Source organism: Eptesicus fuscus, chromosome 3 (genome assembly GCF_027574615.1).
Source record: "Eptesicus fuscus isolate TK198812 chromosome 3, DD_ASM_mEF_20220401, whole genome shotgun sequence".
In the NCBI taxonomy this organism is placed as follows: domain Eukaryota; kingdom Metazoa; phylum Chordata; class Mammalia; order Chiroptera; family Vespertilionidae; genus Eptesicus; species Eptesicus fuscus.
Window position 1 is genome coordinate 98338646 of NC_072475.1, and position 20036 is coordinate 98358681.

Genomic DNA, 20036 nt, shown 5'->3' on the forward strand with positions numbered 1-20036 from the left:
ACTGCCTGTTTAGGTCCAATCCCACCGGCAGTCGGCGATCCCTCTCACAATCCAGGACTGCTGGTCCCCAATTGCTCGCCTGCCGGCCTTCCTGATTGCCCCTAACCACTTCTGCCTGCCAGCCTAATCACCCCCTAACCATTACACTGACAGCCTGATTGATGCCTAACTGCTCCCCTGCCAGCCTGTTTGCCCTTAACTGCCTTCCCCTGCAGGTCTGGTCACCCCTAACTGCCCTCCCCTGCAGTCCTGGTCTGCCCCAACTGCTCTCCACTGCGGGCATGGGTCCCCCCCAACTGCCCTTCCCTGCAGGTCCAGTCACCACTAACTTACCTCCTCTGCCAGCCTGGTCACCCCTAACTGCCCTCCCCTGTAGGCTTGATCTCCCACAACTGCCCTACCTTGCAAGCCTGGTCCCTCCCAACTGCCCTCCCCTGCTGGCCTGATCGGCCCCAACTACCCTCCCTTGCAGGCCTGGTCCCTCCCAACTGCTCTCCCCTGCAGGCCTGGGTCCCCCCCTCCCCCCAAACTGCCCTTCCCTGCAGGCCCGGTCACCCCCAACTTCCCTCCTCTGCCATCCTGGTCACCCATAACTGCCCTCCCCTGCAGGCTTGATCACCCCCAACTGCCCTCCCTTGGAAGCCTGGTCCCTCCCAACTGCCCTCCCCTGCTGGCTATCTTGTGGTGGCCATCTTGTGTCCACATTGGGGGAGCCATCTTTGACCACATGGGGGCAGCCATCTTGTGTGTTGGAGTGATGGTCAATTTGCGTATTACTCTTTTATTAGATAGAATAATTGAAACTTTGTAGCCTTAAGCAGAGGCCAAGGCAGGCCAGGGCTGTGGAAACTTGGCTTCCTCCATCGCTGGGGGCAACTCAAGCCTCCTGCTCTCTCCAGCTTCGTGGCTGCTGCCATTTTTGTTGGGATTTATTTATCTTCAATAATTGAAACTTTGTTGCCTTAAGCGGAGGCCAAGGTAGGCCAGGGCAGGTAGAAAGCTTGGCTTCCTCCATTGCTGGGGAAACCCAAGCCTCCTGCTCTCTTCAGAGCTGCAGCCATCTTGGTTGGGTTAATTTGCATACTCGCTCCTGATTGGCTGGTGGGTGTAGCGGAGGTACAGTCAATTTGCATATTACTCTTTTATTAGATAGGATGTCTCTTTTGCTGAACTGCAGTGATAAGGATTGAATATCTACTATTGCCTATAATGAGTTACTCTTATCCCTGCAGTACTACGGGATGACTTCAGACAAAATCCCTCTGATGTCATGGTGGCAGTGGGGGAGCCCGCGGTGATGGAGTGCCAGCCACCACGAGGCCATCCTGAGCCCACCATTTCTTGGAAGAAAGATGGCTCTCCACTGGACGACAAAGATGAAAGGATAACTGTGAGTACTGAGTTCATCAGGGGGTCGACCTTCAGAGCTCACCGTATATATCTCCACCAAAGAAAAAGAGAAAAGTGAAGATTTTTTTGTTTGATTTTTAAAATAATTGGTTGCAATATCTCCCATTTTTATGTATGTTTCCAGTAGACTTCCTTAAAAGTCACTTCCTAAAAGTCACTTCAGGATTTTTTCTGTTTCTGCTTTTTAAATTGCTTTTCTGTTCTATAGAATAGTTCAGTCTTGTTTCTGAACAATAAAATCTCATCTGAATGATGCCTAGTGATGGATTTACTCATTCCAAAATAAAATCATGTGACTAGATAATTGGATTTAAAATTCTGTTGTCATATAAGCAGAATAAATCAGTAGTAAGTAATGATGCATTTTCCTCTGTCCTTCAGTGATTCTCTGTGACTTCTTTTTCTTTGCATTTTTGTATTGTGAAAGGTATTTACTAAGCCACCTAAATAACCCAGCTCTTGTTGACCCTATGATTGTACAGTATTTCCCTTTGGCATTTTCTTTGTTCTGCACACGCTCTCTGCCATTATGAAGTCATTGGCCAAGGTACCCTGGATAATCTGTGTGCTATACTTGTAGAAGAACAAGGGTATAACACAGACTACATACTCCTAATAAATGCTTGCACTATTTATTTGCAGATTAGCATGAGGATTAAGTAGTGAAGAAAGTAGAGGGGTTTATGGTAGACAAAGTTTTAGGGACCTTGAAAGAAAATCAAGCATTTTTCCTGTATTGAACTGAATAAAACTTAGTATTTCAAAGGTTTTTTGTAATTTGAGGAATTGGGGTAAGAACAGCCTAGCTCTACTTTTAAGCATTCTTTTATAGTTCTACAAAGTGAACTATATGTGGAAACATTGGTTTTGGGAAATGAAGTCAAGAGCACAGGGGAATGAAACAAAAGCTTCTCTTATTACTGTTAACAGGTTCCTTTAGATTTATGCACAATCAAGATAATATTTTTCTTGAAAACATATTTTAAGTCATTTAATGATAATTACCTATAACTTTCATTTCTCTGACCTAATTATTCATACACACTAAAACCATTATCTTTCTCCCTCATTTCTTTCCTGATGACCAATTTGTATTTAATACAAATTAATGATAAAAATTTCAGCATTGGCATCCAGATGGTATGGCTCAGTGGTTGAGCATCGAGCCAGAAACCAAGAGGCCACTGATTTGATTCCCTGTCAGGGCACATGCCTGGGTTGTGGGCTCGATCCCCTGTGGGGCGAGTGCAGGAGGCAGCCGATTGATGATGTTTCTCTCTCATCATTGATGTTTCTATCTCTCTCTCCCTCTCCATTTTTTTTTTCTCTCTCTCTAAAAAAAAAACAAAAAACAAAAAAAAAAACACAATAAAATAAAATAAAAATTTCAGCATTGTTGATGCAGCCTTAAACAGCTCCCAATGAGTGCCCTTCTGGAGTTTATATTCTGTGACTGAGTATACAGGTAAAATTAAAGTAGAGGGTATAACATATGGTACATTAGACTATAGTAAGTTCTATAAACAATAAAGTAGTGCAGGGGTAGACAGATAGGATTGGGAAGAATCTCGGTGCTTAATAGGATGACCAGAGAATGCTTCACATAAAGACCAGTAAAAAAATTGAGGGAGGGAACTTTGCAGGTATCTGGGAAAGTGTTCTAAGTGGAACAAACTATAAGGTTAAAGACCCTATTGCAGGGCATACCTAACAGATTGAAAAAGGAGCAAAGCGGATGGTGTGGAGTGAGGAAAGTTGAGATTTGGAGCAGATGGCATCAGGGTTAACAACAAGCCAGACTATGTAGTACCTTACAGGTTTTGGCAGGATTCACAGAAGGGTGATAATGGCAGAAGTAGGGAGACAAGTTGGGGAGCATTTTCGGTTATCTTGACAAAAGGGAAGTGTGGTCTGGATCAGTCTGCTAGGAGGGGAAGGAGAGCAGTGGTTAGAGCCTAGATCTGCTGTGAAGCAACAGCTGTCAGAATCTAACAGATTGGACGTGGCTTGTTGGAAGAAGAGAAGAGTCAAGGATTATCTTTATGCATTGATCCGAGCGGCAGAAAAGATAGAGATGCTGTTAACTGAGATCTCGTTAATTATAGTAAAAGAAGATTCGGGGTAGAAGTTATCAAGAGCTCAGTTTCAGACATTGTAATTTTGAAATTCTTATTAGATATCCACAAATGTCAAATAGGCAGTGGAAACGTGAGTCAGAAATTCAGAGTTGAGGTTGAGGCTGGCGAAGAAATTGTGTTGTGGTGAATACGAGTACTTATTGCCTTACATGCAATCCTCCCCCACTTCTGGGCAGATGAAAGCCTTCGCTTCCCAGTTTCCTCGCTGTAGGGCAGACCACTCTGACTAGTTCAGCTTCATGGGCTGTGAGTGGAAATTAAAGATATTAAATACTAGTGAGGGAGCCTCCAGCAATCTCTTTTCCATGTGGCCTCCAGAGAGTCCACATGTTCCAGGCAGTGAAGCTACAACAGGACAGCCTCCCAAAGAGCCTGGGCCCCAGAGTCACGTGTCCCAGAACTTTCCACTCCACCTCTGGCTCCCCAGGGTGGACATGTAGAATGAATGAGAAATAAATCTTTCTTGTATTAAGTCACAGAGTAGTTCTTACCACAGACTAATGTAGCTCATTTTGAGGAATATGGGAGTCATCAGCATGTACATATTATTGAAAAATGGGAGAATGGAATTCACCATCAAGCTTTTGTGGGTGTGTGTGTTTTATTTTGTATCTGCATTTTTGTGACGTTAACAGTTTAAAACCACTCTAGTAAATTTTATTAAAATAAAAAATCTTGAAATATCCTTTTGTATCATATACTGAATTTGAATAAATGTTATGGTTTATGCACTAATCTTTAAATTATTATAGGATCTTCATTTGCCTTTTGCTGTCTAGAGGGTGCTATCCTGTCAACACCAGTACCAGTTCCTCCACATATTAGTAGTTTTAGAGTCAATATTATAAGAACCACAAACAATCAGGAATAAAACAATTTAAAGTTGCAATATAACCTATGACTGTGAAATGATGCCAAGATGTTAATGTCTAAATAATTTTAAAATCATTTAAATGATGCCAAAATGATGATTCACGATACTGTTCCATATGCTAGGAAGTTGTAACATCTGAAACGTTTACTATTTCTAAGACCATCTGTGTGTTTTGTATAAATTATGACTGTTAACCTGATAAAACACTCGAGGTAATATGCACATTTATATATGCAGGGAAATTAATAGATTAAAACTCAGCAGTTTGGGTTTAAAACAACAGTCTTTATTTAGAATATAATTGTTTTTGTTTTATTTCCTTCCTTTAGGCAAAATTAAAACTAATCAAAAGCAAACACTTAAAATAGAAACAGAATACCCAATATTATTTCCATTTTTTTAAATTGAAAGTAAATTCTTTAGAGATGTTAGTTATTAGATATTTTATGTGAGTCTTCTTTCCTACGGTTTGCTTTCAAATGATTGTTTTCATTTCTGTTGTTCACATACTTTGCCAAATGTGTTGAGTACAGACGAACAGGAGATTAAAGTCCATAATATCCTTATGAAAGGCAAGTGAAGATTGCATGGTTATTGCTACAGTTTTGGTTATAGGAATTTCTAGAGTTCTTTAATGTGGTGGCTTTCTTTGTTGAAAATTTAAAGTATGACTCTCCCAGCTGTGAGAACAAAGACACACCCTACAAAAAAGGGGAAATGTGTAATTGAATTGTAGCTGCACCTGTATTTTTTGATGTTAAGTCATTTTTTTTTTTACATTGACCTGGATTCTGAGCCAAATTTTAGATCTAAGGTGATTACAAACCAGGGATATATACATAGCATTTTATTATTTTTCTACCTGAAGAAGAATCTTTTAGAACTATGCTGGCACATATTCCTGAGAATAATTTGAAGGAGGCCTTAGATGATGTTTATCTTTTTTATAAATGTAAGTATTTATATTTAGAGTTAGAATTAGAAGTAGTTTGTTTAACTGGAAGGCTGGATTAAATATATTTAACTTCAGATGTCTGAGACTTAGTCATAACCATTATTATTAATAAATGAAATTTTCTCATAAAGATGTATCAGAGGACCAAAGACTTCTTTTTTATGTAGAATATTCAGATATACCTTACAAAAGTGATATACTTATTTTATTACATTACATTTTGGAAATATTGTACTGACCTTATTTTGTAAGGTTGTCAAAATGAAACTATTGAAAAGAAAAGTAATACCAGATATTGGAAAAATTTTTCATGTTCAAAAATAAAACCTAACATTGTCCTTGAATTAATGAGAAAGGTAAATACAGTTGAAAGTTGACATGACAAATACTTTCCTATACTATAAAAGGCCTTAATTATGTAAAGGGATTATGTTGAATAAAACCTGACAAATAGACCCAAAAAGGCCAATAAAAGTTTTAGTATGATTTTTCGATTTCTGAATGGAATGAAAAGTCATTGGTGATGAAGGAAGAGAAAGTTGCTGATGCCAAAACATTGTGAAAAGGTGCTAAATTTATTTTCAAACTTGCAACTTACTTTATATTTGTTGACCCGGGTGATTTTAATACTGTTACCTTAGTGGAAAGTTAAGAGTGCTATAAACCAGCACCATTTCTGGAAGCGCACACAATTGCACAAAGTCTGAGGCGTCAGTTTTCCAAAGCTTTCCACGGAGTCTCTGAGATGAACATCCCGCAGGGACGGCATGCATAAAGATGGAGGAAATATAGCCAACTTCTCACAGAGAATAGTTTATAAATGAAACTTATTTATTACTTATTATAAGCATAAGAACAAATGTATGCATAACTTAAAATATTATGCTATCCAATAGTACCTAAAACAATAGCAACTATATGGTTTACATCAACGTATTATAAATTATGATAGCAAATTGATACCATAATTTTAATAAAATAAATGATTCTTGTATGTATTTATATATGAGATCTGATTATTTATAACTAGAAATTAGACCTTTTGGTTTGGATTAGTAAATGAATATGTATAGAAACAATAGTAATTTCTCAATACCTGGAACATAGTAAATATGCTGTAAATGTTTATGAAATGTTGCAAGCTCTTCTGCTTAAGTCTACTATGAAAACAAGTATAAAAATAACCACTCCATTTTTTTTTTTGAGATTTTTCAAACAATTGTGTCAAAACTCAATAAGCCATTTTTTTCCATTATGGCACACTTATATCAGTCAATTCAGTCTTCTGGAGAAGATAAAGAAGATGATGATGACGATTATGATGATGACAACTGACGACAATGATGGTGGGATGATGGTGATTGATGATAGTGAACACTTAATGTAGCACTTACTATGCACCAGGTCCTATTCTAAGCACTTTATATATATTGACCCATTTAATTCTGACAACTCTGTCAGAGAAATGCTAAAATTTCACTAATGTAGTGATTAACTCCAAATTGCAGGGACAATTATGGGGGCAACTGGCTTTTGTTCCCTGATAACATTTCCTGTAGGTCCAGGGACTCTGATTTGCTATCAATGCAAATTTCAAATCAGAATGACAGGAACTCTTAGTTCCCACCATGAAATAATATCTTTAAGTTTACAAGGGTCTGAATACTTTAGTTCACATAGTGGAGGTATAGAGGTCTTTAAACTAAGTTTGGCATATTTGAGAATTAGTCCATATTATGTCCAGTAGTGAAAAGTATAACAATATAAAAGATCTATAAAATTTGAAGTTTAGTAGTTTCACAAAAGATGGCATAGTAATGGTCAAGTTCGACCAAAGATTATAGTTCAGATAAACTAAAATTATTTATTCTGGACTCTAGAAATCTTACATTAAAATATATTAAAAGGTTAAAGAGGATGATAATTGGTCACCATATGGCATTTAGGAAAAGAGGATTGATATTAAAAAGAATGTTATAAATCAGTCAATTAATCAACTGAATGTTAAGTATCCAAATTGCAGATTAGCCAGGTTAAATATCATCAGTTGTACACATTTCAAAAGTTATTGCTGAAAAATTAAGGAATTAAGAGAAATTGTATAATAATGGGAAACTGAGTTAAAGAAAATATTATTGGCCCTGGCTGGGTAGTTCAGTTGGTTAGATCATTGTCCTGATGCACGAAGGTTGTAGGTTTGATATCCGGTCATGGTACATACAAGAACCAGAGACATAAAAGCAAGAACAGACTGTTGAACCTCAGAGGGAAGGCAGGAGATGGTGGGTGGGAAGAGATCAACCAATGAACTCCTATGCTTGTATGTATAACCTGTGGACACGGCCATGGGCTAGTGAGTGGTTGGGGGTGGGGGAGGGGGAAAGGCTGGAAGAAGTTAATGGGAGAAAAGGAGGGCCTGTGTAATACTTTCAACAACAAAGATTAAAAATGAAATGAAATGAAATGAAAGCTTCTAGTTAAAAAAAAGAATCAACCAATGAATGCATGAGCAATTGGAACAACAAATTGAACTTTCTCATTCTCTCTGTCTCTCCCTTTCCCTTCCACTCTTTTTTCTTTCTCTCTAAAATCAGTAAAAAATAAAAATAAAACATTATTGATGTAGTGGCTTGACAATTTTATATAGATACAGTAAAATATAGTTAAAAACAAACACAGTGCCCAGCTGACGTGGCTCAATGGATGAGCGTCGACCCATAAACCAGGTCATGGTTCGATTCCAAGAGGTCGTGGTTCAATTCCCGGTCAGGGTACATGCCTGGCTTGCAGGCTTAATCCCCAGTGTGGGGCGTGCAAGAGGCAGCCAATCAATGATTCTCTCTCATCATTGATGTTTCTATCTCACTCTCCCTCTCCCTTCCTCTTGGAAATAAAAAAAATATATCTTTAATAAAAACACAAACTAACACAGTAACAATACAATGTAAATAGTGAGATCTATCTGAACTCAATTCTTAAACTTTAGAGTTATTTTCTTCATAATATACTTTGAGTGTCATTTATCATGTTCTAGAGACCCGGTGCACGGATTCATGCACCGGTGGGGTCACTCGGCCTGGCTTGTGGAGATTGGGCTGAAACCAGGTCTCCGACATCCCCAAAGAGGTCCCGGATTGCAAGAGGGTGGTTCTCGGGTGACACCCCCCTGAATCAGGCCCCCTTCTCTCTGGTTCCGGGTGCGTCACCCGAGAACCGCAGCTGCCAAATCACCACAGCTCAGCAGATCCTGTGTTGAGCGTCTGCCCCCTGGTGGTCAGTGCATGTCATAGCTACCAGTCAGATGGTCACTTAGACTTTTATATATATAGATAATTTTATTTTAGTGTTTAATAGAAGAGCTTAAAAGATATCTTTGCATGTTTGAAATTCTTACGTGCTTTATTTATCCTCTAGGTATGTGGCTTTGTGAAATAAACATTTTTTAATGACTTGTGTTATTCCTTGTTATAAGCTGTCTTGAAATTTTTATTGTGTTTCCTACCTGTCCTCAACAGAGCATGCTACAAATATTCTATGTGTCTTAACAGATTTTGTTTATGGCTTACTTAATGGAAAAGAATAACTTGGTGATGGGAAAATAATTTTATTGTAAGTTATTTCTCTCAAAGTCATAGTCCAACCAGAAACCAAGTCATTGTCAATATCACCTACTTATCATGTAAGTGTATTAAGATTTAATTTATTCTTCTTTGAGATGTGTGCAAAAAAATTTACAGCATTTATATGCTTTAACATGATGAGCCAGCATATTTAGTAGCTTTTTCTTTAGGTTTTTACTTATATGGGATGATCAGCCATCCTGCTTTGCTGGGAACTACCCTGTGTTATCACTGAAAATCCTTAGTTCTGGGAAAAACCCTGGGTTTGGGAAAACTGGGACAGTTGGCCACCCTAAGCCTGGATAGCTTAAAGGAATTACTTTATATGTGAATGAGAAATCACATTCATACAAGGCAAGTAAAAAGTAGTTAAAATAAATAGAACAGTTTTAAGTATGTAATTTCTGTCATAAGCAAGTTAAGGATGAGAAAATCATTAGTGAAACTAGGAGAAAAATTCAGTTACATATAAAAAAATAATTTAACACTTCCTATTCCCATGCTAAAGAGGTACAAATGTTAAAATGCGACATGTCATCAGTTCTTATTCCAGTACTTTTCTGTTTCCTGTGTGTCTTTATAGGTTTCTTTGATTGCCCTTGTTGGTGTGATATTTTGGTAAATAGCAGCTGATTCACATCCCACCCAAATCCCCAGTGTCCTCCAGGTCCTTTGCAGATTTGGCATTCAGCCCTCTCCTTGCCAATGGCTTCCTTTCGCCAAAATTCCCACATGTCCCCTTCCTAAGCCATCTGCTCCTCTTCCCTTCCTTCGATTAGTGGTGTCTCTGATTTTCCAATTTCTTTCATTGTTCTCTGCCGGCTGCTTCCTTTCCTCTGTCCTCCCCTAGAGGAAATGAACATACTTAATGCAGCTGATGTCATAGAGCCCTTTTCCCTGAGAAGTTATATTTGTGTTCCTGCAAAATTCATATGTAGTTCTGTTGTACAAAGGTCAAAGGAAACCAGAATTTTTTCCTTTCCATCTTACATGAAGTAATACACACTATATATGTTAGCCTTTTTAAGAAATAAAAATGTCAGCCATTATTTAAATTTAAGTTAAATCAGTATAAATCTATAATCTAATCATGGGACTGAAGAATTGAGTTAAAAAGTAAATTTATGACCTATCCTCCTTTATTTTCAAATTTTATGATGGAAACATATTAAATGTTGATTCTGGATTAGTAGAATAAAATAGAATCGTAGGCATTACAAGAACACATTATAACTTCAGATTTCAATATCTATTAAATTCATGTCCTTATGGACATTTTGATCTCTAAAAATTCCATTGTTTCCATTTGTGAGATAAATTGTCTGATAATTCCTATATCAGCTCATGGTTTCATTGTGGGGATCCAGTGAGAAATACATGTTAACTGTCATTGTAAATGGTAGCACACTCTATACTCATTAAGTACTGGGTATTCTGGTTCTGATTGTTGTTTGTATACCTGCCTGAACTCTGGATATATTTAGTCATCAAAACAATAATGGAAAAGGAAAATAAGAAACTTTTTATGTGATAAAAATTTCAACTTTCCCAAATAAACAAAAGGCCATATAAATGTACATTAAAAGAGATCCAGCATTTATGTATCTTGTAGTTTTATCTATAGCTCATAAGCAACTGTGATAAAATTTCCAGTGATCAGAATTGCCATGAGTGTTTACTGTTAATGAATATTATGAGTAAATAAAGTAGTTAGACTAATACTAATATTAATAAACCAATTTGAGACCTATGTACACCTTTACCAAAGATGCAATAATCAACTGGAAATTCTACAAGAGAATGAAGCCCTAATGCCCTAAGGCAGCCACTATGTCTAATAGATTGACTTTTCTCCCAGTTATATACAATTCTTAGAGTCACTGAGAAATGTTTTAATTCAGATGAGGTACACTGGTTGAGAAAGTTTGGTTTATCTTCCTAAGAAACATCCTGAAACTTTCCAAAAACTTGCAATTCTATTCAAATCATTATACACACTCATCATATTTGGACACTGAAACTAGAAAAAAGAAAACCTTGTGAAGTCCAAGCACTCCTTTGAAAGGATTGTAATAAACTAAAGCATTCTCAATTCTAGAAAAGACATTAGTTTAGATGACAATATGATTATAAACATAATTCCAGTGAGTATTTGGTTGTTTCTCTAACTTTTCATTATTTGAATTACATGTGCACTTAAAAGCTTGGATGCCAAGAGATTTAAGTACCAAATTATTAGAGTCTTTCAATATGCTATTCCCTCTGCGTAGAATGTTCTGACCACTACCCCCGTAGTCTGACGCATTCATTTTTCATGTTCCAACTTAAAGGCAACTTGTTCAGAGGAGCCTTCTGCAGAACCCCACTGTGCATACCCACACTGGATTTATCTTCATGTTATCTGTTCCTTTTCCTTTCCCTAAGTATTTTTCTCTTAAGTTGTTGTAACTCTTCACTTATAAATAAATTACTCATCTAATATACATAAGGCATGTAAAGGCCAACTGTATTCCCTGTGTCTGTCTTATAGTAGGAGTTAAATACATGTTTCTTAAAATATTAAATGAATGAAATATAAATTGGAAATGTAAAGTTGCTACTCTGAACATACATTATTTCATTTCCATATATACACTTATATATTTGTTTTCTCATTCACCCATAAAATTTAAAGGTGGTATAATCCTCATAATTTTTTTCAAAAGCATGGCTTTTCATTGGCTTAACAGTACAAGAAGGAAACTATATCACACAAGTTAATTATGTGAGTAAATATATTTGTGTAAGTGTGACTTACAGGTACAGAATCTTAAGAGATGGAGCTAACTTGAGAGATTGTGAATATGCAAGCCCCCCGCATTTTTAAGAAGAACATGAAAGACGGGGAAGTTGATGTGTTGTGAGGGACTTAATGGATCTGTGCTGTGAATCAGCTGAAAGAGCCACACCTCTCAATGCCATTCTTCTTCCTGTTCTCATTCTTCCCATGACAAACTAGAACAGATCAACCTTCTGAAACATTTAAATCTGATTAAAATATGTCCTAACAAAAAAATTCCATGGGTAAAGTGTATTACTGGATTCATTTCATACAACTTTGCCACTTGTTTCATATTCTAAATTCAGTATTTTCTATCTTGGGACCAGTGTAGAAGATAGTATTTTCATTATGTAGGGTTTAACAGCTTCATTGACTTATGTATCAACTGGGTACAAACTTGACCTTATGTAAACTTAATTAGTAATTCTGTGCATAATTTTGCTTTACAAAGTATGTTTTAAAGAACATATCTATGTTCATCTGAAGTAATTGTCTATCTTAGCTTGCCACAGAATTTCATTCTAAAATAAAAATCAGTTACAGCAATTTAAGTAGTAAGTTAAGCTTAACTTATGGTCATCTGGGGAAAGTCTCTTATTCTGAAACTTTTTTGTGAAACTGCACTAACCACTACACCTTGGCCACGCCCTTTAATTTTTGAAAATATTAAGATAATATCTTTCCTGACTATTTATTAGGATTATTATGTGAATCAAATCAGAGCAGTGAGAGTGTTTTGAGGAATATCAATGACAGCCTCATTATAAGCTTTTATTTTAAGGATTCCTGTCTTGATTTCTAGTTAATGTTTATTTTACATTGATAGTAATAATTTGGAAAGATGACAGACCTGAGATTTTTAACTTCAGAATTAAAAAGAACCATTTTGAATTTGATGTATAGTGGACAAAACAAACAAAAACAGGATAAACAACACCGATAAAACTGTGATATATATCCTGTTTTGATTATTTTTAAAGAGTATATCAAGTATAGGAGTTTTCTTCTGTATGATATATACCTTTATGGAGCTTTATAATTTTAGTCTGCATGCCCATTTTTGCCTGAATTCCTTGAGACACCTAGTTCCAATCCCTACTAAAGTCCTTACAACTTTGCGTAAACTGTAAACCGACTCAAGTACTCCAGAGAGGATGCAAGAATGTTTGGATGCAGAGATAAGGCTAAATCTTTTCTAGTTCAACAAACGATTTTTGGCACTTTAGGAAACAATATACTAAAAATTTTTAGAGTTTCCTCTAAGTAATGTAAAAAACTTCAGTATGAGTAAAAGTCCTAACATATGTAAAACATCAGAATAATCTTATACAGTTTTGGTAAAGTACAGTGTTGGAGTTTTATTCTGTTTTGTGTTGCCTCTTAATTGTCAGTAAGTCTTAAATCTTTTGAGTTGATTCTGGCCTTCTGATTTTTATTTACCAAATAGATTTTCTCTAAAACAGTTTTGAATATATTCCCCCGAATCTAGTCCCACCAAAATGCTAGTTTCAGCCAAAGCAACATTAGACTATAGAGGAATGCCTAGCAGATCTGCCTACGCAGCCTTCCATGTGGAATCCCACCAGCTCCTGAAATTCACTGAGCCAAAACCTGATGTCTGTGTATGCTGCTGTTTAGGATCCATGATCCTTCAGTCAGAGCAGGCTTCCAGAAAGTTGAAAGAGTCTCAGAAATTTGAGTAATCAACCAAAAAAGCTGCACCTCATAATTCAAATTATCAATACAGTATACCAACCGGAAGTATTATAACTAGAAAATGAACACATGTGTTCAGATGCCAAAGCCTGTAGGAATTTCAGATTAGTTTCAGATTCTGACATAGAAAGCACACTTACAAATATTATTTTCACCTATTTTTTTCCTTATAATATGTGTTCTCTAAGCAGCTGTGTTTCTTTCCAAGCAATTTGATTTAGTTGTTTAGGCCACTAAAATTTATCCAACTCGCCAAGGACTAGTGGGATTTTACTACTGTCTGGGAACACTTTGTTTAATTATAGGTTAAAGTAGTTTGCCAAATTAAAGGTACAATCTTTTGTGATTTCAAGGATGGTATTCTAACCAGTTTATTTAAGTGTTCAATTAATTACAGATGAAATGTTTCTCTAAAGATACAGTTTTAAATTTTATCTTAAAACATTGCTTATAAATTTTACCTGTAATTTAGAAAATATCTGAGAAAATGATATCAAAATATTTTTTGGTAAATTCTCTGTTTTTAAAAAGTTTACTTTTCGAATTGCTTTAATGTCTGTGTTTGCTCTTGATGGCCCAGGTATGTTTTCTGTCTACCACAGGCAGAATGAATGGTAATCGTAAAAAAAAAAAATAATAATAATAATAATAATAATAATTGTAGATTCAAAAATGCACTTGATTGTGCAAGGCATTCTTTCCTTAAAACATGGCCCAAAATGCAGAAATCAAAGAAATGATTTTCAGCCTTTACATTTTAAGTTATTTTAAATCTGAGTACATTGAAGGGGGGTGGTGTTTTCATTTCATTATTTGCAATTGGGTAAGATTGACTTTATTCATCTCTTCATCTTGTCCATATTGTCACTTTACTTAGATGCTTTCTCAAAGAATAATCCCAAATCTTATACTGAGGGTGATGTCTTGACTAATCTAAGGCAGATTCTATATTTTGTTTAAAAGCTAGTTGCTTTAAAGTACTAATTGGTAGTATTGGTAACATCTGACCATTTCAATTTTTATATTTTTAAACCCAAAGAATTTGATATGATAAATTGTACACTTGTACAATAATCTGCTGTGCATTAACAAAATTACTAACAGATGGCACCAGTTTCTGTTCTGAAATCCTACAAGTCTAGGTGATCACAAAGCTTTAAAGGCTGATCACGCAAGAAACAGGCTTATGCTGAAGGCACCCTTAGCAGCATCTTCTTGTAAGGGAAAATTTTAAGAGCCCTTGAACTTGATCTGTATAATACTGGTTGAAAATAATGGAAATTTGTCTCCCTGAGTGGATAAAGTATAATTTACCAAGGAATCCATTATTTCTCACTTCTCTGCCTTTTAACGTTCACAGAGTCACTCGACTCTTACCTAGAGGTATCACATCGCCATATTGCCCTATGCGTCATGCTCATATAAAAGATCTCCCCATTTTTATTAGGGAAGCTTGTAAATATTCTGTTTAAATTTTAAACCTGCCATGATAATAAGTGCATGTTTATATGGGAAGAGTCATTCCTCTGTATAGGAACTAATGTTAAGAATTTACCTAACTACATTTCTCCTAAAAATAACACATGTGCATGGGAAATGTAAACTTGCACATTCTACCCCCACTGGATGGGCTAGTAGCAATTAGGCTGGATGTCCAAACCAGTCAGGCTTAGGTCCCGGGGATGGAAGGAGAGCCATCAGTCATCCTCAGGGAGGTTCACCAACAGCACCTCTTTCTTCCCTGAGCCTTGGATCTGGGCTCAATAGCTATACATTCGCAAGATGTTGCTAGTTTGTAGTTTGTGAAGTGGGAAGCAAAGCAAATGTGAGCTCCAGTTTTCTACCCAAAAGAAAGTGCTATATATAAGCTTTGCTTTGGGTCTCTATAGAAGGAGTGCCGGTCCATTTACTAAGTGATCTGGTGCAAGTTTCTGATATTTTCTGAGCCTTAGCTTTCCCATCCCAGAATAGGAAACTACCTCTCTCCTTGTGGGATTTATAAAAGTGACAGATGGCATGTGCAGCCATGTCATTTATAAAGCACAGGTTGATGCAGGTGCTTCTCATTAATTAAACCAATAGTCCTCCACATTGTGTTTATTTTTTGTCTCAATTTTTTTATTAAGGTATTATATGTGTACATATCTTACCATTGCCCCCCACCCCACTCCCATATATGCTCTCACCCCCCAGAGTTTTGCGTCCATTGGTTATGTTTATATGCATGCATACAAGTCCTTTGGTTGATCTCTTATCTCCTCCACCTCTCCCTAACCTTCCTGCTGTAATTTGACAGACTGTTTGATGCTTTACTGCCTCTGTATCTATCTTTTTGTTCAAGTTTATAATGTTCTTTATTATATCTAAATGAGTGAGATCATGTGGTATTTTTCTTTCATTGACTGGCTTATTTCACTCAGCATAATGTTCTCCAATTCCATCTAGGTTGCTGCAAATGGTAAGAATTCCTTCGTTTTTATGGCAGCATAGTATTCCATTGTGCAGATGTACCATAGTTCTCTGATCCAGTCATCTGCTGACGGGCACCTAGGCTGTTTCCAGATCTTAGCTATTGTATATTGTGCTGCTATGAACATAGGGGTGCATATATCCTTTCTTATTGGTGTTCCCAGTTTCTTAGGATATATTCCTAGGAGTGGGATTACTGGGTCAAATGGGAGTTCCATTTTCAGTTTTTTGAGGAAACTCCATACTGTTCTCCACAGTGGCTGCACCAGTCTGCATTCCCACCAGCAGTGCAGGAGGGTTCCTTTTTCTCCGCATCCTTGCCAACACTTGTTGTTTGTTGATTTGTTGATGATAGCCATTCTGACAGGTGTGAGATGGTACCGCATTGTTGATGTTAGTAGATTTATGAAATTTACCACAGATTCACTGACATATTTTTATTTGTTTGTGGAAAAAACTATCAAATGCATTTTATACTTAGGACATATTGTTTAATGTTTTTGCAATTGTTATGTCCTTTAAAACTTCTATTGAAAACATTAGAGAATTTAAATATATTTATTAATTTGGCATCAAGTCATCAGAATTTGAATTTGTCTTCTACAAGGAAATATAAAATAGTATACTCCTAACAAATTATAAAATATCAAGCCTTTTTCTGAAGAGATAATGACTGAAATCAAAGAATCCCATACACTATATCTAGTTTCTCAAACCTTAAAAAAATCTTAGTGTGCCTTCTGTCAGCGTTGTGCTACATATTAGATATGACAAGTTCTTTGCCATCATAGATTTATATTCTATGCAGAAGAAAGGCAAGAACATAAGATCAAGCTTTCTTTTTAATTGACTTTATCTTCTTCCTTAATTTTTTCACTGACTGACATGACTTCCCTCAGAATATTTTCCACCACTTAATCCTGGAACCTCCTAATTAGGTTTGTATGCAAACAACCTAGGATTCATGAAATTCTGATTTTAAACTGAAAGTTCAAACAATATAACTCACAGACTTAAGGCTAGAGGAATTCAAAATACTGAACCATTATGACTGAGAAAGACTATTTCAAATAAAAATTTTCACAGATAACTGTAGAAATAAGGCAGCAAGGTACATTTTTAAAAACCTCACCTGAGGACATCTTGGGGAGGGGAGAGAGAGGGGGGGGCAGAAGGGAGGGAGATAGATAGATAGAGAGAGAGAAGAAACATTGACCCTTCCATTTGCTTCTGAAATGGGGATTGAACCTGTGACCCAGGTATTTGCCCTGATTGAGAATAGAACTGGCAACCTTTCAATGCACAGGACAATGCTCAACCAACTGAGCCATTCAGACAGGGCTGCACTTGTTTTTTGTCCATGATTTAATTGTGAGTTCTTAGGAAATAATGAGAAATGCATGTGGATAATTCTGAAGTTTAATGTAACCCAAAAAGAGTTTGTTTAAAGCTCTAGCACAGACTTTTCTTCCCAGGATTGTATTCTCTTTCTCATGTGTAAATTATCCTATTTTATTTCTCTTAGGAAGTATATAGATATACTAGAGGCCCGGTGCATGAAATCCGTGCACTGGGTGGGGGGTTGTCCCTCAGCCCAGCCTGCACCCTCTCTAATCTGGGATCCCTTGGGGGATGTCTGACTGCCGGTATAGGCCCAATCCCGCAGGGGTTGGGCCTAAACTGGCAGTCGGACATCCTTCTCACAATCCGGGACTGCTGGCTACTAACCACTTGCCTGCCTGGCTGCCTGATTGCCCCTAACCACTCTGCCTGCCAGTCTGATAGCCCCCTAACCACTCCCCTGCTGGCCTGATTGACACCTAACTGCTCACCCCCAACAGCCCTCCCCTGCAGGCCTGGTCACCCCCAACCGCCCTCCCTTGCAGGCCCGGTCACCCCCAACTGCCCTCCCCTGCAGGCCTGGTCGCCCCCAACTGCCCTCCCCTGCAGGCCCAGTTGCCCCAACTGCCCTCCCCTGCCAGCCATCTTATGACAATGTGGGGGTGGCCATCTTGCGATGAGAGGGTGTGAGGGTCAATTTGCATATTACCTCTTTATTATATAGGATTGAAGTGGTGGGAAGAGGGATGTTATTATCTTTACCTTATTGTGTGTCATCCCTTATGAAATGAAGCGCACATTTGCCAAATAACTGAGCTAGGTTCTGGCATAGTCTTGTAATCAATAAAAACTAGTGAATAACTGGTCATATGGATATTGTATCTGACCCTGGTCTTATGAGCCTTGATTCTGATTAATCAATTAAGCTTGTCACGTACAAGTTTCTTCTTGCTCTCCTTTGATTCTTTGGAATTAAAATAGCGAAGATTGGGAATGAATGTTTACTTCAATTTGTATCTACTTTTACTTGTATAGAATCATAATAAGTGGTATTAAATGTTTTATTGATTTTTTTTTGCATATTAAAAATGCTTCCATAAAGTAATTATCCTTTCCTAATTTCCTTACTTGATTTCCATAAATTTATTCTGAATCTATAAATCTCTTGCATACTCAACCTTGATTTGACTTTGTCTGTCTTGGTTATATGTCTTCTTCAGAATATAAGTGAATTTAAATTTCAAGAATAACAAATTATACACAGTGTCTGGAAAAGGTATTAACTTAGCAAGGCATTTGGTAGTGAGAGAAATTCTCACACTGGACAAAAATTATAGAGAAGAACTAAACATAAAAATCCATTGAGAGAAAAAGGGATTTACTGTTTAAAAAGTATTTTCAGCTGGTGTACTTGTAACTCCAAAGAGCCAAGTGTTTGAAAATGAGCTTTTCTCCCCTCAAATACTATGAGCATTTATCATCTTTATTTCTTGAGTATAGTCATAATTCCTCTGTAGGTTTTTATTTCAAGCTGTCCTAACAGTGACTGTATGTAAATTCAGAATTATAGCCAGATGGTTGGAGGAGGTGATAAAAACCAAGCCTAGTTTTGTAGGAAATGAAAATGGCCCATAAGACTTTGTTTTTACCTTTAAAACAGCAGGACATTGTTTCATGAGACCTGTGAAGGAACTAATACATTAACTTTAATAGCTATGAGTTAAATTAAGTTTTCATATGCATGCAGAGTACTACCATGTTATACCCAGAATTTTCACAGAGATAAAGAGCAATCAACTTTCTTACTTTGAGGAGCTAGGTAGCAAAGGCTATTTCCTTCCAAAACCATTCTTTATGTTGACTCCGGTTTATAGGATTCCCTTTTGGGTTCTGATCTTAATGACGTTGGGAACCAGACACCTGGGGAATCAGCAGAAAGCCTTCACTGTCTGTCTGCTCTCCATTTACCAGCCCTCAGGCTCTGCTCCTGGTTTGGAATAAGATAAAGAGGGCTTTCTCAGTTGATTGCTTTAGGCTGCATAACCCTGACTGGCTCCACAAAATGGGTGTTCAGGAGAAAATGCCAAATCCACGTCTTCCTATGGACATTGAGCCGCACTTAAGCAAAATCAGCGTGTTTTAAGGAGGCTGTGTTTCTTCTTCCTTTTATTCCTTTGCTAAAATTGGGATTCATGAAAAGGTCCTCTGGTGATATAAACGAGATAGAAAGGTGGTAATTTATAGTTACACAGAGAAAATCATCCTCTGCCTTTAACTTTACTATGTCTCTCTGTAGGGTGGCTCCCACTTACCTGCAATTAGCAACACAGCTCTTCCCCATGTAGTCTATAATCAAATTATCCTAGATGTGCTTCTGCAGCAGCAAACAGCCAACTACCAATTTACAAGTTGCTATAAGGAACAAATGCAAAGTTTTGTAGGAGAACTAGAAATAACAGAGAAAGGCAGCAGCCATAGTCCTAGGCAGCAATTCTCCCAGGCCCAAGTTCTCAGCTGGCAGCTCACCAAGCTGTGCACAGAGCCATGTGTTCCCACTGGGATAATTGCTATTTCTGCTTAAGTCTCTTGTTGCTTCTCTCTGATGATCAAGTGTGTTTAAACTCCTGGCTGAAATCATGTTGGTTTTTAAATGGTATTGTAAAGGGTACTAGCAAACAAATGAAATTGGATC

General features: G+C 37.1%; 1 protein-coding gene across 1 annotated transcript in view; it reads left to right on the plus strand.

Annotated features, from left to right (window-relative positions):
* The window catches only part of ROBO1 (roundabout guidance receptor 1), a 449233-nt gene that overhangs the window by 301688 nt on the left and 127509 nt on the right, over nucleotides 1-20036 (plus strand). The window contains exon 3 of the mRNA XM_008152276.3: nucleotides 1233-1390. Coding sequence (XP_008150498.2) covers nucleotides 1233-1390 — 158 coding nt within the window. The remainder of the gene's footprint in view (nucleotides 1-1232; nucleotides 1391-20036) is intronic.